We start from the raw sequence: 21,755 nt of genomic DNA on the forward strand, positions 1-21,755 counted from the left end.
CTGTAGGGCGCTCGATTGTCTTGGCTTTGTGTCTCGTCGGGATTGAAGGCAGTCGCGCCCGCATCGCCTGCAGCCGCTCCCCCTCCCCCCACCTGCGGAGGAAGCGGCTCCCACACCACCTTCAAAGATGATGTTCTCAATGATGAAACGGTTAGCCATCTCATTGTCACCGGCAGCCGACATTCTGTCGAACATGTTGTGGGCGTCAGGATGCATGTCGGCTGGTATCTTGGACGGGCGTTTCCTCGTCCATCTGGAGGATGATTTACCGGCCACCGGTGTGGCGTGGAGGTCAATGGCCATGGGCGCAGGCGTGGACGGCGCCACGACGCTCACCTCCGGTCAGCATTTGCCGGAGAAGCCGGAGGCTTACGGATAGACATGAAAGCCGTGAATCGGCTGCGTAGTAGATGCGCGCGGCAACTCTGGGAATATCGTCCGAGGGAATGCCGACGAGCCCGTGATGGTTGCTGCCACGACAGCGTTGATGAGCCCGTGATGGCCAGGGTTTAACCCTAGGTAGAGCAGGGCACGTTGTCGCGGCGACTTGGGCACTGGTTTCCTCCCGTTGTGCGGCGGCGAAGAGGATGGCGGCGGCCTTGATCGTGCCTCCGGCCCTTCCTCTTGGCCGACTGCACGGCCCGCTCCTCGGGCGTCAACTGTTTCTTCTTCTTTGGCGGCGCCGCTGTCTCGCGGGGCGCGTGGGGCTTGCCTTTGGCGGAGGCGACGGAGGTGAGGCCAGAGGTATGCGAGGCCGACAGCGGACAAAAAGCGGACACGCATTCGTTTGGAGTCGATGCGTTGGGCCTACCTTTTGTGTCCGTTTTGATGCAAACAAACACACACGGACTAAGAGCAACTCCAATGGGGCGACTCATTTCGTCCGCCACCGTCCGTTTGGGTCGACGCAGACAAAAAAGTTGGCCCAACACGTCGACCCAAACGGACGCGTGTCTGCTTTCGTCTGCCTGCCAACCCATTCCCGGCCCATTTTTGAGCCGGATTTGCGTCGGCGCGGACACAAGACGGACGCGCGCGCTCGCCCTGTTTCCTCACCGGGGCCGCTGGTCGGTGGCACATTGGCCTCTCCACATCAAACAGCACACCCTCGCCCGCCTGCTTCGTCGCCGACGCCGGCAGCCATTTTTTCCAATAAAAATGGATACATAGATAGTTCTAGCGTACACAGATAAAAAAAGACTAACTACTCGTCGCTTTCCAACTCCGACTTGGTAATGTCCTCCTCCAATGTCTGAATGTAGGCGTCAGCATGCTCCTCGTCTTCGAAGTCCCAACCCAAAGTTTCTCGTAGCTTTAGTTTCAATTGAGCGGTCTGCTTCCGCGAACGCTTGTCCTCCCGATAGGCGGCTCGCTCCGTCCTCCTCGCGTCCCTCTCCGTCCTCCTTTGCTTGTAGAACTGACGCTAGTCGATGATGTCCCACGGGAAGCGTTCGCGCCACACCACCATGGCTTCCACGTCCATCTCGGCGATGGCGAGGCGACGCTGCCGCCTCCGGTGGACACGGCGATCCTCGTCGGTGAAAAGCCGTGGTAGAGGCGCGAGATCCTGCGCCCGCTGGCTCGACACGTCAGGAAAATTCATATCCCGACAAGGCCTCAGGAGACGCCACGCCGCCGCGTCGTGCGCGCGGGCCGCCTCCTCTGCGGTGTCGAAGGTGTCGAGGATAAAGCGTTTCTCGCCAAACCAGATCTCGGAGGAGAAGGCGCCGGAGTGGCGCTCGCGGACTCCGCGAAAATCCGAAGCGCCCAGGCGGCGAATCGACATGGTGGCGTAGAGGCGGCGAGGCTAGTGAGAGGGGGCGAGACGTGTGGGCGGCGTACAGAATGTGTAGGGAGTGCCTTCTTATAACGAGCGCCGGCCGTGGCGCGCGCGAACCATTCCCGCGCGTTGGAGCGTCAAAACCAGCGCGCGCTAGGCCGCATTTCCCCCGCGCGCTGGAGCGCCAAAATCAGGACGACGGCATGGCCGATGGTATGATCTAAAGCGTGCGCGATCATGAAATGGGTCGACCCGTTAAACGCACTGTCGACACAAAATGTAAAAGAAGGCAGACGGCGGGCGGGCGATCCAAACGGATAAAAAGCGGACAAAAATACCGTCGGGTTGCTCTAAATGAGTTCCCGCGTTGGAGTTGCTATTACTACTCCATCCGTTTCATATTGTAAGTTTTTTTTTAACACTACAAATGTTCTATAGTATAGGACGGAGGGAGTAGGAGCGTACCACTGCTAGCGGAGCTACTACTCATTGTTCGCGCGACCTGGAAGTGGCGCACACAGAAAAGAAAAGAAAATAAAAGCAAAGCAAAGCGAGCGCAAGAGGGAAGTGACCGATCCAGGCAACGTTGGTGGGACAAGCAGGGGCGAGCACCATCATAGTACTAGTCACCCGATCGGACAGCGTGCTCGGCTCCCAAGGCCACAATAATTTGCCTGCGCAAACGGGCAACCCCCCATCAGGCCATCACCAGCTGAAGCACGAGAAGAGGTAAAAAACGGAAGCCTCCGACGTGCCGTCGACTGTATCTCCGAGATGGAGTACTGCTGCAACGATCGCTGGGGCATATTATAAGAAAAAACATACGCCCCTCATTAGTTTTGGCAGGCTCCGGCTTGGCTTGCATTGCATGTGTGTGGTGGTATGGCCTGTGCCCAGGTCGTCAGGTCGCTGGTCAATAAAGATGAGAAAATAAAGCAGCGGGCCGGGCAGCAGAGGTAGATGCCATGCCACCGCGCCAGCAGCAACCGGGTCACGCCGTGGCGCCACTGCAGGCGGGCCACCGTTCTGACCGGTCAGTCCGTGGGCCCCCCGGCCCCGCGCGATGGTCCAACAGAACAGAACAGAAACGGAGTAGGAGGCGAGGCGACCAAGTGCGCTGCTGCTGAATGGCGGTGTGATGTACTGCTGATCTCAGCATCCGATGCCATCCCCGTGTCTGTCGTCCCACTCCTCTCCTCTCCTGGGCCAACCAAACACACCCTCTAGAGATGCCCAGGAAGCTTATACTACTACAGCAGCAGTACACCACGATTTGGTTAGCTTCTAAGCAAGATCTGTACTGCCACTCTACACCATTCGAGTAGTAGTTAGTAGCAAGTTGCGTCTCTCAGACGGAGTGTCATGTCTACCTGGGTACGTACATACATGTCCGTGTCAAGACAAGCAAATGGTGTTCTTTTTTACTCTGGAAGAGGCACCGAGCTCAAAATAAGCATCAGTACTAGGTATCGAGTATCATCTGTCAAGTGGCACGACCAAGAAATGGCAGCCGGCCAGCGGTAACACGAACCCACAATTAGTAGCCATCACAGCTCCGGGTGGCCTACAAGAGTCAGTCAGTAGGGATGCAGAGAGAAAAGGTCGGTTTGGTTGCACTAAAATTTCTGCATTCCGAGGATAAAGATTCAGATTCATCCAGGGCGGCCAGGTGACACGAGCGGCCTCAGAATCCACATTTATGCTCCTATTTACAGACAAGATCGATGAAGAACTCGAACCAACGAGTTAGAAGAAGTGTCTGATGATCACTAGGCAGAGGAAAATCGCACTCGATCTCTAGTAGGAGTATGAACAAATTGGACGGGTTTAATTTAATTTATCTCTACCAGCAGGCAGACTGACCGACTGACTAACTAGCAACTGCGGCTAATTCTTCTTCACTCTGAGTCTGAGTCCGCTCCTCACACCTCCACTCTCCACACGATCTTCTCGCCGCGGCCTCCGGCGCCGGCATTGACGTGGGCGCGCTCTGCGGCCGCCGCGACGCGGGCGGGGTGCACGGCGGTGGACTTGGCGCGGTCGCCGTGTTGCGGGGGCAGCTCGCAGGCCTCGCCCACGGAGCCGGACCGGATGTCGGCCGGCGGGATGAAGCAGTCCACCGACAGGCCCGGCACGTTGAAGGCCACCTCCTCGATGCTCCACGCCTCCTCCATCCGCGTCTTGGTGTGGCTCATGGCCGCCTCGCCGAACCGGAACAGCGTCACGGCGGAGCGCCCCGCGTGCGCGATCATGATGCCCTCCACGGCGCGGTACTCCTCCAGGCACGAGCTGATGGTGGTCTCCCAGTACACGGCGTCGCCGCCCGAGTGCGGCTGGATGCGGGTCAGGTGCGAGTCCTCGATGTGCACCATCAGCCCCGTCCGCTGGCTGAAGTAGCCGAACAGCACGTGCCGGATGATCTCCGCCGGCCCCTCGCTCCGCAGCTTCAGCGTCTGCGGGTCCGCCGACAGCTTCAGGATGAAGCACTCCTCGCCGTTCACCTTCTTCTCTCCCACGCACCGCGCCTCCGCGAACAGCCCGGCCGTCGTCAGCGGATCAAGGCCCTGCATTGCGAGTTGGGAACTTGGTAAGAAGATCTGCGAGGTGGCGAAGAATCGAGGGGAGAAGAAGATGAAGGTGGCAATGTCGGGACCTGCAGGACGCGGCGGAGGGGGCGGACCGGGCCTTTGGCGGCGTGGGCGCCGAGCCAGGGGGTGTGGCGCCAGACGAGGCGGCCGTTGCAGCCGGCGTGGACCTTGCTGCCGCCGACGGCGAGCTCCACGTACCACATGCCGGGGGCCATCGTCCAGAGCACGAAGCCGCCCTGCTCGACGGCGGCGGCGCCGCGGCCGCTGGGCCCGCGGTTCTTGACGACGCGCGTGGCCGTCTCGAACTCGGACGCCACCATGCGCACCTTGCCCATGGCGTACGCGTTCCTCACCGACTGCAGCATCTTGTAGCCGCCGGACGCCGCCATGTACTGCTGCAGGATGTACTGCGCGGACGACGACTCCTGCGAGTTCCCAGAGCAGTCAAGCGAAGTGAGTACCAGATGCACGACCAAAAGCGGCATCACTTGGATTGGAAGCGAATCAACATAAGATGTGGACGTACAATGGGGGTGCCCTTGATGGAGAGGAGGGGCAGCGGGTCGGCCAGGTTGGAGGAGATGGGCGCGAGCGGCGCGCCCATGACGCCGAGGAGGAGGCGGAGGTCGGAGTGCCGGAACGAGCCGCTGGACCCGCCGGGGCCGGCGGAGGAGGCGGAAGCCATGGACGGAGTGCGCGTCAGGTGGCCGCGGACCCAGTGCCCGAACCCCTCCCGCCGGCCGGAGTCCTCTCCGACGAAGTCGCCGGCGGCGAGGCGGTCGGCGTCGGGGCCCTCAATGAGCGGCTCGAGCACCTCGCCGCCCGGCCGGAGGCTGCCAGAGCGCGCTATAAGCTGCTCCGGCAGGTACTGCTGCTGCTCCATCTGCTTCTCCGGCGGCGGCGGCGGCGCCTTGCGACGGCGCGGGATCAGCATTCTTGCCGGCGACGCGCTCCTGGCCGGGGTCTTCCCGCGGGACCTCGCCGGCGACAGCCCCCGCACCACCTCCTCCTTCAGAGCGGCGAAGAACCCCTGCTTCCTCTCCTTCTCCATCGCGGAACTGAGCTAGGGGGTCTAATAGGGGAGGCGAAAGGATGTGCTTGCTTCACGGGGAGGGCATGGAGAGCGCGGCCGGGCCAGGAGTGGAGTAGAAGGAGGGGGGGAGTGGCGGAAAGATGTGAGGCGAGCGCGAGAGGTGGAAGGCGACGGGGGCGAGATGAGACGGGAAAAGAGGGCGGAAAAGAGGAAAAGATAAAGGGCGGGCGAGATGGGGAAACCGTCTGACGTGAGCGCGCTGGGGCGAAAGGGAAAGAGGCGAGGTGGGGTGGGATGTCGGGCGGAGGGAGAGAGAGAGAGGAAGAAATGTGTGCGCCTGCCTCGCTTGCTCGATGCTATCTTGCTTTCGACAGTGTCGCTCACACAAAAACGGTGAGGCCGGCCGAACAAACTGTGGAGCAGAATTAGAATCTGGATGGGTTTTTGAATCCCTGTCAGGAGGATAATTGAGCGCCGTATCGCCGTCATGTGTGTTTCTTTTCATGTAGGAGTGGTATTGCTACATGCATGTGGTGCCAAGATGGATGTGGGGGCAGTGGGTAGGTGGGTAAATGACTAAATGTGATGTGTTCTTGTATCTATCTATCTATCTATCGGTGCAAAACTTCAGGGTCCGTAGCTGTCGATGTTAGTCGGCATGCCGCACGCTTCTTGATTCAGGGCTCGCCGCATGCGTTGCCTTCCCTTTCGAAATCAATCAATGCTGCCGCTGCTAATAACACAAGGATGTCTTCTAAGCGTTCGAAGCTTTGAGGAAAAGAAATGGCATCTGCAAGTAGTCCTGCTAAACGCTAATACCATTCCCTGCAACCGCAGACGAATGGTACCGATGCCGTTGGGTGCAACAACAAATTCCTACGGTGGCGTTGCGCGTGCCGTACGCGCTTGTTCCGTGGACATGACACAACTTATTCACACCAGCGACTACAGTGTCGATTAGGTTGTTGATGTAGTTGTACTGTTGTCATGCTGCGAACGGCTTTTCCAAGGTCCTTTGTTCCGAAGCAAATCATGGCCGCCTGCCTGCGCGCACATCTGAAACGAGACGGCCCCTCCCCAACGTGCAACCATCGCTTTCCTTCCGCTCGGCCCCAGCGGCACCGCCGGGATCGCAGTGGCTCGCTCCCTCCCAGTCTCCCACCAACACCAACACGGCGCCGATCGAGCCCGTCCCGTGGCGTGGCCGGGGCCCGAGCCGCAGAGGTGGCGCCAACCAACGGGCAGCTGCGCCGCGGCGGCATCGGCGGAGAGAGAGATGCCAAAAGCGCGGCGAGAGGACACGTGGTGCGGCCGGGCGAGACGGGGCCGGGGCGGGGGCACGGCACATGACGCGCTCGTGAGGGGGCAGCGTCGGCGTCGTCGATGCCCGGCTCGGTGCGTGACTTTGACCTGCCGTTGCTGCGCTGTCGGAGGCCGCGCGCGCGCGCTTGCTTCGCCGCGCCTTGACCGGGTCGACGTCGACCGTCGACGTGGGCGGGCGCCGCGCGGGGCACGGCACGTCGGCGCCATCCGACCGATCTCCTTCTTGCCCGTTGCGGTGATCCCGTCTCGGGAGGTGATGCAATATGTATATTTCTCCTTCTCCAACGGACTAAAGAGAGAAGCAAAGCTGCACGTCTGCGTCTGGGAGGTCGCATGTACGGGCGGCAGAACATGGCATGCGATGCGATTCATGCGTGGGTTTTGGGAGGTGAGGCCGCGAAGATCAACAGTGCTATCATGTCGTTGACTTGTAAGTTGGCACGGGCGCGAGCAGTGGAGGTAGGGCATTTTTGTCTTGTTGCTGTGCTTTCACGTGCATGTGTGGGTGAGTGGGTGACCATGTGAAGCCATGATATTCGTCTCGCGTGCCTTCCCAACGATTCAACATTTTATTTCTCCACTTCAAGATTTTGTTGAAACAAGAGGGCATTTTATTCGATTTAGAGCATCTCCCACCGTGTATAGGACGTATTAAGTTGGAGGGAAATTTTTGGTCTATAGGTGTATAATAATACGCCCTATATGAGAAAAATAGTAACTAAATAAAGGACGCGTCTAGCAAGCGGCAGGGCGCTCGCTAGCGCTCCGCAGCGGCTGCCACTTTTAGCAAGTTTATATCCTCATCAAACAAAAAAAGAAAGATTCTTTCCTATTGTAAAAAAGATAGAAAAGACATACAACATGTTTTTAATTACGGATTGGAAAGCAACCAGGTGTGAACACATTAATTTAGAGTTCTTTTTCATTTTAAAAGTCATAACTTTAGAACTAAACATCGAAATTAAGATCCACTTTCACCGTTGAAACCCTTACGACGTGTTCTTCGAAACTAGATCCCGCATGGGTATGTTTCGATGATTTTTTTTGTGCAATTTAGTACCTCGTTTTATGCAACTGCCTAGTAGTTGATGTGCAACTAGCAGACCGTGGATGTGCAACTTTTCGCCTACCCCGTGGATGTGCAGTTTTCACTAATGTCACCTCCACCCCCTCAAACTACCCCTTCCAGTGAGATGAGCAATTTCGTCCGTTGCTCGGGCCACCAGCCTAGTAATTGACATGCAACTTTCCGCTTGCCCGTGGATGTGCTTTCACTATTTACTGCATCCGCCAATTTTCTATTAGTGGTTGTGCAACTTCGGATACTGCCACGGCCAACTGTCTAACAGTGATTTGTAACTTTATCCTATACCCCGTGGATGTGTAGTTTCCCTTCTAACACACGGTCCAAACCACCCCTGCTAGTGAGATTTGCAACTCGCACTCTATGTATATGTAACTTTTCACAACCCTCATGAATGTCAATTTTTTACCATTCAACTGTCCTTGCTTGTGAGATGTGCAACTTCGTATGTTGCTCTGGCCAACTACCTAGCAGAGTATGTGCAACTATGTTTGTTATCCCCGCCAATTGAAAATACGTGTCCACAAATAGGAAGAGGAAGGAGTTGCACATTGACTAATAGGCAGTTGGCTTGAACAATAGACTAAGTTGCACAAATCGCTTGCAGGGGAGGTGGGAGTAGGGTGCACCGACAGTGAAAAACGATGCATCCACGAGTAGGGAGGAGGGTTGCACAACGACTACTTGATAGTTGGTTGGGATAGTAGACTAGTTGCACATCAAAGTTGTCATGGTTGCTACATTGCAACCTCATGAAAATTGAATCATGCAGATCCAAAAATTGGTTTTGAAAAAAGTTGCACGATGTAATACTAAAGTTGCACAATATAGCACGAAAGTTGGCATCGAAAAAAATTCGTCGAAACATGTCCATGGGGGATCTACTTTCAAAGATCTCGTCACGAGGAATCCAATGGTGAAGACATATCTGAATTTCGATGCGTGGTTTAAAAGATATGGGTTTTTTAAAAATTGAAAATCTGAAATAAATACACATTGATCTGTTTTTTCCATTCACATATATTATAAGTTTGATCGCAGTTAATGCCATCAACCGCATGCACTAAGAGACAAAATATGCCCATGCATGCATTTAATAAGTGAGGGAGCCAACGTAATATGTGGACAAGAGCCGGCCACTCGATTCGCCTAAATAGTGCGTAAGCATTTTTTAGATTTCAGGCTAAATAAAAAGTCAAATTCTGATTCTTTTTTCCCAATAAACTTGACCTTTCGGTGAGAGCGTTTTGTCTCACAGGCTTAGATGAGCCCGAAAGTGAACAAAAAATTATTAAATAAATTTCAAAGAATCTGGTTTTTTGTGTGTGGAGGAAGATGAGTGAGTGTGTGATGTCCATGCTAAATTTTAGAGCATTTGGACATGTGAGTAGCTCCCAACAAAAAAGATAAATTTGAGGTTTATGAAAAAATTTACTGTTTGTGCACTGGTTAGACCTGATTTTATTTTCTTTTGCTGAGAGCTACTGAGATGTTCAAATAATTAAAATTTTGGCATGCACCTCACGCACTCAATCATCTTACATGAAAAAAAGTTTTTTTTTTTCATTTTCCTACTGTTTTTTCTAATGTACTGTTCACCGGATGCAGATAAGACCGGGCTCTGAATTGGTTATTCGCCTTTCGGTGCACCTGTGAAAGAAATTCCACAAAAAGAAAAACCGCCTTTGATTTATGTAAAAAAACAATTTTTCATCCAAAATAGTTTGAATAGTGACCGATAATAGGAAATATTTATTTTCTTTTGCGCTGAAGTCAAAGCTGTTTTTTATTGGTGAAAATGTATATACTAGTGCAAAAGAAAGTCAGCTTATTCTGAAGAAACTTCGAAACAACAATGACCTTTTTTGTAAAAAAATCACATATAAGATGCAGATACAGCGAGGAACCAAGGTGTATTTCCCGTATTAAGTTTCACCAGATAAAGTGGGGTGCTACACCGCCCGACTACACGCGAGTAATTCCACGGCTAGCAGGTTTTGTTCTTCCTTCCATGTTTTAGTGGAGTGTAGTGTCAAATCTAGAGTTCGATGACGTGTCACTACCTCGGTCAGATTCTTCGTCAATAGCTCTCCCTTTGATAAGCCACTTGGAAGGTCAGAAAAGCTGTATATAAGCAATGGAGGCGCGTCGAGCTCGGGTAAAAAGATGACCCGTTATATTTTTCTTTGGTGGCTGATACGATGGTGTCGAAGGCAGATGACATGCGCTACGGTCAAGCTGAAGGGATTCTTCTGTCTTAATTGTATTTTTACCTCTTGGCCGCTGGTCCTTCGTGTGAAGACTGGTGTTCTGCTTCGATTTTGACCATTTGATCATACCGCTCCGGACGCCCGCGGTAGCCCTGCGTAAGATTCCGTCCGCTTCCGCCCCTCCGTCGTCCGTACACATGGACTAGTGGCCGCCGGGCCACCGCGAAAACCGACAAGCTCGAGTCCGGTGACACGGACAAGTTGACCACCCAAACTAGTTTTTTGCAACAAGTTGGGCCTAGCCCACATGAAGCCCAAGGTCCCGGTACTGCCTCGAGACGAGGTAAAAGCACACCCTTCTACATGACGATGAACGTACAAAATACTAAAAATTACTCCATTTTCATTGTTACCACTCCCTCCTTTCATTTTTATAAGTCGTTTTAGATAACTAAAAATGAGCTATTTTGCACCATGTCTGAAATGTCTTCAAGGCCTTATAAAAGTGAACAGAGGGAGTAATAGATTCCATTATGAAGGAAATATGCCCTAGAGGCAATAATAAATTTGTTATTTATATTTCCTTATATCATGATGAATGTTTATTATTCATGCTAGAATTGTATTAACCGGAAACTTAGTACATGTGTGAATACATAGACAAAACAGAGTGTTCCTAGTATGCCTCTACTTGACTAGCTTGTTAATCAAATATGGTTAAGTTTCCTGACCATAGACATGTGTTGTCATTTGATGACCGGGATCACATCATTAGAGAATGATGTGATGGACAAGACCCATCCGTTAGCTTAGCATAAATGATCGTTTAGTTTTTTTTGCTATTGCTTTCATCATGACTTATACATGTTCCTCCGACTATGAGATTATGCAACTCCCAAATACCGGAGGAACACCTTGTGTGCTATCAAACGTCACAACGTAACTGAGTGATTATAAAGATGCTCTACAGGTGTCTCCGATGGTGTTTGTTGAGTTGGAATAAAACGAGATTAGGATTTGTCACTCCGATTGTCGGAGAGGTATCTCTGGGCCCTCTCGGTAATGCACATCACTATAAGCCTTGCAAGCAATGTGACTGATGAGTTAGTTGTGGGATGTTGCATTACGGAATGAGTAAAGAGACATGCCGGTAACGAGATTGAACTAGGTATGATGATACCGACGATCGAATCAAGGGCAAGTAACATACCGATGACAAAGGGAACAACGTATGTTGTTATGCGGTTTGACCGATAAAGATGTTCGTAGAATATGTAGGAGCCAATATGAGCATCCAGGTTCTGCTATTGGTTATTGACCGGAGATGTGTCTCGGTCATGTCTACATAGTTCTCGAACCCGTAGGGTCCGCACGCTTAACGTTCGATGACAATTTGTATTATGAGTTATGTGATTTGATGTACCTAAGGTTGTTGGGAGTCCCGGATGAGATCACGAACATGACGAGGAGTCTCGAAATGGTCGAGACGTAAAGATCGATATATTGGAAGGCTATATTCGGACATCGGAAAGGTTCCAAATGATTCGGGTATTTTTCGGAGTACCGAAGAGTTACGAGAATTCGTCAGGGGAAGTAGTGTGCCTTAATGGGCCATAAGGGAAAGGAGAGAAGGGCCTCATGGGTTTGACGCGCCCTCCCCCCCCATGGCAAGTCCGAATTGGACTAGGGAGGGGGCGGCACCCCCCTCTCTTTCCTTCTCCCTCTCCTACTCCTTCACTCTCTCCCCTCTTGGAAAAGGAAGGGGACTCCAACTAGGATTAGGAATCCTAGTTGGACCCCCCTATAGGCGCGCCCCTCCTAGGCTGGCCTCCTCCTCCTCCCTCCTTTATATACGTGGGCATGTGGCACCCCAAAGGCACTCCAAGATTTGTCTTAGCCGTGTGCGGTGTCCCCCTCCACAGTTTTTCACCTCGGTCATATTGTCGTAGTGCTTAAGCGAAGCCCTGCATCAGTAACTTCATCATCACCGTCACCACGCCGTCGTGTTGACGAAACTCTCCCTCGGCCTCAACTGGATCAAGAGTTCGAGGGACGTCACCGAGTTGAACGTTTGCAGATCGCGGAGGTGCCGTGCGTTCGGTACTTGGATCGGTTGGATTGCAAAGACGTTCAACTACATCAACCGCGTTACTTAACGCTTCCGCTTTTGGTCTACGAGGGTAAGTAGACACACTCTCCCTTCTCGTTGCTATGCATCTACTAGATAGATCTTGCGTGATCGTAGGTAAATTTTTTGAAATACTGCGTTTCCCAACACTTTAAACAAGTACTTGTTTCAGGTGGAATGAATTGACAACTCAATTGCTCAAATTATAAATTAGAGTTATAATACTTCTCACTGAAAATTGTTGCACTTCCTTGCTCTTGGGGATATCAACGGGCCTCTAGAAACTCTTGTAGATTTCTTTCCCGCTGCAAATTCTAGTTTGAATCTACTTGGGGGATATCAACGGGCCGCTAGAAACCCTTGTAGATTTCTTTCCCGCTGCAAATTCCAGTTTGAATCTACTTGGGGGATACCAACGAGCTGCTAGAACCCCATATTGATTTGCAATAATTCCAAAATAGATTCAAAATCGAATTTGCGAATGGAACCCATTGAGGGCCAAAACCAAAGTGAACATAACAGGGTATGATGCAGATATATGTAGGTATGTGCTACATACCTACTTGGCTAATATTGGGACGTTGATGATTAACTCATTTCAGACATGGTTATGGTTTGAAACAAATCTTTTATGTATAACTTCCTAAGAGCATTTACAATACTACACGCTTAAGTAGCCCCGCTTATAGAGAAATACTAAAAAGCAAAAAATTAAAAATTCACGCAAGTGCTTTCCCTTCCCATGCGAGCCTTTAATACAGGCGCTAACAAACTCCCAAATCCATGGTCGCTGCGCTAAAATTTATCTCGTACAACATATAACAGACGAAAACCCCTGGCATTGGACTTCTCCTTTTGCGCCTATGCAAAGAGGATGCCAGGGTTTTCATGTGTAACTGTCGATGGGATGATACTGAACTTACTCTAGTACTCCCTCCATAAAGAATTATAAGAACATTTATATTTCTTTAATTAAGTAGCGCCTGGTATGAAAGCATTTACATAGTTATTTATTATTCAACATTATGATTAAGCATATTTGAATACCACATAATATATGAGACAAAATTAGTAGTTGACTAAGCATCCCAGAGATTCTTTTGACTCGAAATGATTTTGTTTAATCGTCGTTCATCCTAAGAGAGTAACAAACTTATTAATCTTTGAGATCTTTTTAGTTATAATTTGAGACATAAACATTGTTGATCTATTTATGTTACTAACATGGACATTTATAGTCTACTGTTTCCTTATTATAGTTATTCAGCAATTAAACAAAGCTTACTAAATGCTTGAGGCACTGTTCTCATGCATAAGCGCAGGCATGCAAACTGTCTCTAGTTCTTTTTCCTGAACTTAAGCATGTACTCTCTGATCCTGAGATAGCATTGTCGTCTCTTGCCCTATCATGCACCCTTTTAGTTAAACAGACATGCAAACAAAATATTCACTCAGGCAAACATCAATAAATATGATATGCTAGCAGAAATAATTCTTTAGCAAATCCTCTAGATTTTTCAGAGACGTGCTTGCTTATTTGTTCAATCAGCAATCGAGTGTATAAGCTAGCAGGTAGTGTTCTAAAAACAATTTCCTACATGAACGAGCTTGTGTAGCTAACTATACAACCCTATACAAACTTTACTGAATGTGTATATGACAGGTTTCCATTTGCGATGACGTGCAAAGGTTAAATGACCTGAACCTGATTCATGTTGCATATATATCCTCCACTGACATTATGTACTTTGCTGCTACAATATACACTAACCATGATATTTCTTCCTCTGTTATTGTTAGAATTACAATCTTACAACTACCCCCTAATTATCTTTCGTAATCTGACGCGAGCATAATCCCACACTGAATGGTTTTGTAACTGCTACAGTGCTGATAACATAGATAGCTCCTAATTGTTGTCTCACACACTGGAATAGATTACAGTATGACCCACTTGACCAAACATTTATTCCTGCACTTCTTTGGTGCTTCTGATCCCCTATCCTTTTATCGAACTTTTAAATTTTTCTTTCCTAGCTGCATCTAGATTGTTTCATGGCGGCATTTTAATTTATAGAGCAGATTTTTCTGTAGCAGGCAGTGTTCTAGGAAATGAGCTTCTGTAGCTAACTATGCAACTCTATACAAACTTTACTGAATATGTATATGACAGGTTTTCATTTGCGACGACCTGCAAGGATTAAATGACCTGAACCTGATTCATGATGCATATATATCCTTCCCTGATACTATCTAGTTTGCTCTGTTCTGGTCAGAACTATAAACTTTACTGCAGATATATCTAGTCTGCTGCTACATGTATACACTAACCATGACATTTCTTCCTCTGTTTTGGTCAGAACTACAATCTGATTACTACCCCCTTAATCATCTTTCATAATCCCACAAAGAATGGTTTTGTAACTGCTATTGTTTTAGCATGATAAAATGGACAGCTCCTAACTATCGTCTCAGACGCTGGTATAGATTACAGTATGACACACACTTTTGTACTTCTGATCCCCCATTCTTTTTATCAAAGTCTGAATTCTTCTTTCCTATCTGCATCTAGATTATTCATGGTAGCATTTAAATTCATAGAGCAGATTTTTCTCTAACTTGGGAATCTGATAAGAATAGAGACTAACCCAGAAACAAATCGATGATTATCTTAACTGAATCTAAATCATATTTTTAGCTAAGCATCAAGAACACTATAGCAGCAGTCTGAAATGTCTTTGACTAAATATAGCAGAACCGATTAGGATCACAGAGAGTTGCCGAAAGGAGAAGATCACACCCCCCATTAACAAGAACCAAGGATCCACCAATGACCACCTGGGCTTGCAACGCAAACACGCAAGGAAAGAAATCAAATCCCCATCAACAAGTTTTTCATGAAACATTCCGTAAAGAAATAGTTTATCACGAAACATCTTAGGTACTGACATAGATTAATCCTATCTCCCAAATGACGCCAAATCTTTGCTGAGTTCAGACAGTAAATAGAGAACCATGGTAACCAACAACATACTCATAACACATCCAAAACTAGACAGATAATAGCAACATAGTAAACTGCCATAGGCAAGGGCAAGTCTGACCCTTCTTCAGGTCGCCACTCTTGAGGTTCCAAGATGCTCAATCATCCGCAGCTAAGCAAAGACGGGGCGCTGCCAAAACAGACGATGGACAGGTTAAAGCCTTGCACCAAACAACAATGCCCAAACTCTAGGAGATCAAACGAACTAGGAGCACAAGAACTGAATTACCTGCCGCATGTTGTAGACGGTCATGGCGAGGCTCACAACACTCGCGACCCCGGCGATGAGCAGGCCCGAGTACCCCGGCTCCGCTGCATACCCGTCGTTCATGGAGGCGTAGACCAGGTAGTAGAGGACCCCGAACAGCCACACGGAGAGGGCCATGATCCAGTGGTTCACGGGAGGCGGAAGCGGCGACGGGGCGGCCTTCTCCGACAGCGCGTTGGCGAGCAGCGCCTGCAGCATGACGGTGACGAACGTGAAGAAGAAGCAGGCGGCCAGGGCTTCCACGGCCGGGGTGTAGCGGAGGAACTCGGCGTGCTGCGGATACCGAAACCGAAACAAGGACATCCAGATCATCATGAAAAGCACCATGTACAGCACGTAGAGCGTCTGCACGTCGATCTTGGGCGGCTGCACGGATACAAAGAAAAGCACGTATGAAGACTGAGAGAGATCGAATTGAACGCATGAAGGAGCTTACAGATGAGGCCAGAGGATGGAATTGGATTGGGCGTTTTGCTTACCCTGGCATGCTCCCCCTCTTCCTTCTTTGCTCCTGCAGCGCCCAAGTTGCGGCCTTCAAAGTTCAGACAACTCAACAGGTGAGTTAAATCTTGGCAGCAAATAGTAGAGCGAAGAAACAAGAAGATTAAATCTTGGTAAAATGATAAGGAGAAAGCAGAGCAAGATCATCAAGGTGAGACTTTTTTCGAAAAGGAAAAGAAATCAAGATGAGACTTGCCACTAGTGACTAGTTGAACAAATAACGCCAGGAAAACTATTTGAAACGCTACCCAGAGCCAAAATATCTCAAAAAAATAGACAATGTTGCTCCGCCAAGAGGAAGAAGGAGAGAAAGAAATACAGAAATGCAAGATCTTGATCCGGAAATAAAAAATCCCAGGCACAAATTTTCACCAAAACAATATGCACAGCAAACTACCAACCAACAGGAAAGCAACTAATTAAGAGGATGCATACCAGGCATCTCACTAGCACTAGTCTTTTCCCTGACCACGGAGAGTTTTGGAGATAGATACTGATGAAGCTCTATGGAAGAACCGCCATGGGGTGGGCGTCTGGTTATATGCAGCGTACAGGTGAGGATGAGGAGGACTGGAGGAGGTACACGGTCGTGGCTTGGTCTCCGCATCGGTAAGGCTGGTACAAGATTTTCAGCCGGGGGGCAGCAGCAGCAGACAGTGCTTTCCCAGATTTCAGTTTTAGAGATCGTACTTGCAGTTGCCACCTTTTTCTTTTCTTTTCTCGTTTCTTGGACTGACTAGCTCCAAATGGCTAGCTTTCTCGTTTCTTTTCTCTGCTTTCTTTACGGCACGGTAAAATCGACGGCTGATTTTGCCTTTCTAAGCCTCGCATAGATGAATGGTGGTAGTCCAAATGGGACCGTCGGTCCTACTTTAACGTAGGACGAAACGACACACTGATTTGAATTAGTTTGAATTGAACAGACGATAGAACGAAAGAGCATATCGTTGCCCATGGCGGGAAGGGAACCTCCTGGGGAACGCAAAGGCTTCAGTATATGGGGGTGCAAAATCTTGGTTGAAATATGACCCGTCCCGGAGGTCCTACACGTACATGCTATTGCCAAATGAACCTATTTTTCTTGATCACTGTCCTATTTGGTAGATGCTTCTGAGATTGAAATAAGCATCATGCTTAATAAAAAAACCGTTTATTTTACTAAGTATCTCTCCAAATATCAACCTCCAAATCCGTGCCCTCAAACGCCCGTGAACGCACTCGGGCGTGTCCGTGAACACTGACCGGGACTCCTCAAATCCTATTGTCCACATTTGTGTATCTCATATCTGGTACCCTATATCCATACTAAAGCATGCAACATAGATCTAAACAACGTAGATCATCAAACAAACATAGAATCGGACATAAAAATGCACATTCCGATCACCAAAAGATCAACAACAGATGTCCAAAAGATAGCCAAAGTTCACATAATTAACATAGACGTCGCACAAGTTTAAACTAGATTACTAAAAACTTGAAATTAAAGACAGAGACGGCGGAGCTTCACCACTCCTTGCCGGCCCTTTGCCTTTCGGTCGACGACGCAGCTGTAGGCGTCAGCGACTGATGGAGGATCGTCCGAGTCGTCGAACGAGGAGCCGTGGTTGTAGTCGTCGGAGGAGGTGTCGGAGAGGATGATGAGCCCTTTCAACCGCTAGACGACCATGTCCTGCTGCCGCTTGAGCTTCACGAGCCGAGCTGCCTCTGCCGCCTTGCGCTCGGACTACTCAATGACAATCCGGAGCGCCTTGGCGTTCTTCTGACGGAGCCATCGCGCGTCCGTCTCCGCGGTCGTTAGGGACCGGTGGTAGACCTAATCGAGGAGCCGCGCGTCCTCGTCAGGCTCCGCCTGCATCCCGCGACGACGTCGCACAAACTACTCCGCCTGCACCCCGCGACGACGGCACATGGACTCCTCCGCTCCTCTTCCTTTCCCGCTGCCTCTCACGGCGGGCGGCGCGCGCCTCTGCTTCCGGCGTGCGCGTCCGGGCCGACAGGGCGGGCACAAGCACCCACTATTGCCCATGTAGGGGAGCACCGGCCGGCGTGGGAAGGGGACGACGTATGGGAGGCGCGTATTGAGCAGGCCTATCGGAGCCGCGCATGGGCCAGGAGGGGCCAGCGCCAGCGGGGGAGCTGCATCTGCGGCAACGCTGCAGATCCGGGCTGTCCCCGGTCACCGCCTTGGATCGCTCCAAGGCAATGCGGAGGGCTAGCTCAAAGTTGGGATCCAGCTCGAAGTCGGACCGGCTACCGTAGCACGACATTGCGCCGGATGCGATCGGAATCAATGCGGGTAGTGGAGAGGACAAAGCGAGAGAGGAGAGTGTGAGTGAGCTAGGGTTGGAGCGATGAGCCGAATGTTTTTCTTTTTGTAGGCCGACCGTGGGGTCGGTGGTGGGTCGAGTTTGTTAGGCGGACGCGCCCGGGCGTGCCCTGGCCGTCCCATATCCGCCCCATATTTGGGTTGGATATGAGGAGCGCCGGTCAGCCCGGTCATTTGAGGACGATTCGAGGTGCCCAACTGGATTGTTTTTTGTGACCAGTCAGCCCACCCAGACGTTTGAGACGGATTTGGGGCGTTGTGTTGTAGATGCTCTTGCAATACTTTGCTCTGCTTAAAAAGAATTGAAAAATCGAGGATAATCATTCAGAGACCAGGAGGTACAAACTCAACATTTTCACGAGAGAAATAATTAGACAAAACTACGTATAGAAAGAGGAAATTGCAATGTGAGTCAATGTTGTTCCACATGTACACTTTAGTCCAACAAGTACTAAATTGATCATGTGGCTGCATTGAACTAAAGTGTGCCCCACACACACACCGACGAATAGCGAAGTCATAGAAGACCAAAGCTATAAGTCAGAGGATGAAGAGAAACAATAAAGTCCCAAAGTAGCAAGGACAACGATTGTCGATATACAACCGTGATCATCGTCACCAACATCTCTTGACATCATAGGACTCCGATAAAGGATCTACAAAAACAACGCCTCCAGGGAGGGAATGCCATGTAAGCATCATCAACACCAAATCCAACCACCGAAGATTGGATAAAGGATTTTTACCCTGAAAATCATGTCTCGGCAAACTCCAAGATATGCCTTCATCAAGGTAATGATGCAAAGAACACCACCACATTACTAGGTTTAACCAGTTAGGCTCAGACCTAGGGTTTTCATCCCAAAGCTTGAGACCCGATACTTGAGAAGCACCATCAAGTCAGGAGTAATAGGAGTCATCCACTTGCCATGATCCTAGTAGTTGCATACGCGCATGGTCCCTGTCGGAGACGATTCCGACATATCCCTCACAGGGGTGCCTAGAGAGGTGAATAGGCTGGATGGTAACAGGAGGCGAGTCTTTATCCAAGTTCGGGACCTCATGATCGAGGTCATACCCTACTACTACTCGTGTACTTTGCGATAGGGGTGCACAAAGTATAGGTAAACTACAGGGGGATTGTGTATGATCTACCTACTAGCTCGGACCCCGGCTTATATAGCATATCAGGGCCCTAGGATTATAGATCCTAGTCGTCTATGTCAGTGGAGGTAGAGTCCTCCACGACTCCGGTACCTTCGGCTTGTATTGCAGGTCTTTCAGAGTCTTTGTACAACGCGTCATGGGCAGCCCAATATCGCCTGGGACACAACCAACCTAGGGATCCTCAGCTCGGCCTACCAGGCCGGGAACCGGCATGGAGAGTGACCCTGGGCCAGGACATCGTCAGTAGCCCCTAAACATGTCTACAAAACTAACTCGATTACATGATGAATATCATCCAACTCCTCACCGACCAGCGAGCCTACAAAGGAATTACTCACTCCCGGTGAGGAGCATCATGGAATTGGCGATGGAGAAGTTTGGTGATGATGAAGATCGAAGATTCCCCTCTCTGGAGCCCAAAACGGACTCCAGATCTGGCCTTCCAATGAAGAATAGGAGGTGGCGGCGGCTCCGTATCGTGAAACACGATGAAACTTTCTCCCCGATTTTTTCTCCAAATATGGGATTTTATAGAGTCGAAATCAGAGTCTGCGGGGCACGCCTGGAGGGGGGAAGGGGTGCCCTGGTGGGTTGTGCTCACCCAGGGCCCCCTCTGGTGGTTCCTGGCTCCAGTATTTTGTATATATTATGAAATAATTCTCCAAAAAGTTTCATTCCATTCTAGGAACTTTTATTTCTGCACAAAAACAACACCATGGTAGTTCTGCTAAAAACAATGTCACTCTGTGTTAGTTTCATTCAAATCATGCAAATTAGAGTCCAAAACAAGAGGAAAAGTGTTAGGAAAAGTAGATACAACGAAGACGTATCAATGAACAATCTGACCATAAAGTGGCACTTCATCATATCACAACAAACACACCATCGATTACATCAAATTGAAACCGATCATGTGAGGCAGCTCATGGGAACATGGTATTGAAGATCCAAGGTGTTGGAGAATGCAGTATTTCAAAAAAATTCCTACGACCACGCAAGGTCTATCTAGGAGATGCATAGCAACGAGACGACGAGAGTGTGTCTACGTACCCTCGCAGAACGAAAGCAGAAGTGTTTAGTAACGCGGTTGATGTAGTCGAACGTCTTCACGATCCAACCGATCCTAGCACTGAACGTACAACACCTCCGTGTTCAGCACACGTTCAGCATGATGACGTCCCTCGAGCTCTTGATCCAGTTGAGGACGTGGGAGAGTTCCATATGTTGGGGACCGCAGTAATTTCAAAAAAATTCCTACGCACACGCAAGATCCATCTAGGTGATGCATAGCAACGAGAGGGGAAAGTGTTGTCCATGTACCCTCGTAGACCGAAAGCGGAAACATTATGAAAACGCAGTTGATGTAGTCGTACGTCTTCACGATCCGACCGATCCTAGCACCGAAGATACGGCACCTCCACGATTTGCACACGTTCAGCTCGGTGATGTCCCTCGTACTTTTGATCCAGTTGAGGCCGAGAGGGAGTTTCGTCGGCACGACGGTGTGGTGATGGTGATGATGAAGCTACCGGCGCAGGGCTTTGCCTAAGCAGTGCAACGATATGACCGAGGTGGAAATCTGTGGAGGAGGGCACCGCACACGGCTAAGACAACTGTTAACTTGTGTGTCTATGGGGTGCCCCCCTCCCCTGTATATAAAGGAGTGGAGGAGGGGAGGGCTGGCCCTCTCTATGCCGCGCCCCAAGGGGGATTCCTACTCCTAGTAGGAGTAGGTTTCCCCCTTTTCCTAGTTGGAGCATGAGAAGAAGGAAGGGGAAGAGGGAGCGAATGAAAGAGGGGGGCGTCGCCCCCTCGCTAGTCCAATTTGGACCAGCCCATGGGGGGGGGGGCGCAGCCACCCCCTGAGGCCCTTTTCTCCTTTCCCGTATGGCCCATTAAGGCCCATTACTTTCCCCAGTGAATTCACGTAACTCTCTGGTACTCCGAAAAAATACCCGAATCACTCGGAACCTTTCCGATGTCCGAATATAGCCTTCCAATATATCGATCTTTACGTCTCGACCATTTCGAGACTCCTCGTCATGTCCATGATCTCATCCGGGACTCCGAACAACCTTCGGTACATCAAATCACATAACTCATAATACAAATCGTCATCAAACATTAAGCGTGCGGACCCTACGGGTTCGAGAACTATGTAGACATGACCGAGACACATCTCCGGTCAATAACCAATAGCGGAACCTGGATGCTCATATTGGCTCCTAAATATTCTACGAAGATCTTTATCGGTCAAACCGCATAACAACATACGTTGTTTCCTTTGTCATCGGTATGTTA

General features: G+C 50.0%; 2 protein-coding genes across 2 annotated transcripts; both read right to left on the reverse strand.

Annotated features, from left to right (window-relative positions):
• Positions 1-3,402: 3,402 nt before the first annotated feature.
• Positions 3,403-5,610, reverse strand: LOC125536452. The gene is made up of 3 exons (XM_048699681.1): positions 4,895-5,610; positions 4,434-4,793; positions 3,403-4,344 (listed from the first exon to the last, which is right to left on the reverse strand). The coding sequence occupies exons 1-3, from the start codon at positions 5,417-5,419 to the stop codon at positions 3,703-3,705; spliced, it is 1,527 nt and encodes a 508-aa protein (XP_048555638.1). The 5' UTR covers positions 5,420-5,610; the 3' UTR covers positions 3,403-3,702.
• A 9,404-nt stretch (positions 5,611-15,014) lies between these two features.
• On the reverse strand, positions 15,015-16,581 carry LOC125541304. Its single transcript, XM_048704749.1, has 4 exons — positions 16,394-16,581; positions 15,937-15,989; positions 15,419-15,823; positions 15,015-15,319 (listed from the first exon to the last, which is right to left on the reverse strand). The coding sequence occupies exons 1-4, from the start codon at positions 16,563-16,565 to the stop codon at positions 15,302-15,304; spliced, it is 648 nt and encodes a 215-aa protein (XP_048560706.1). The 5' UTR covers positions 16,566-16,581; the 3' UTR covers positions 15,015-15,301.
• Positions 16,582-21,755: the final 5,174 nt, after the last annotated feature.

The sequence above is a fragment of the Triticum urartu genome, chromosome 2 (assembly GCF_003073215.2).
Source record: "Triticum urartu cultivar G1812 chromosome 2, Tu2.1, whole genome shotgun sequence".
NCBI classification, from domain to species: Eukaryota; Viridiplantae; Streptophyta; class Magnoliopsida; order Poales; family Poaceae; genus Triticum; species Triticum urartu.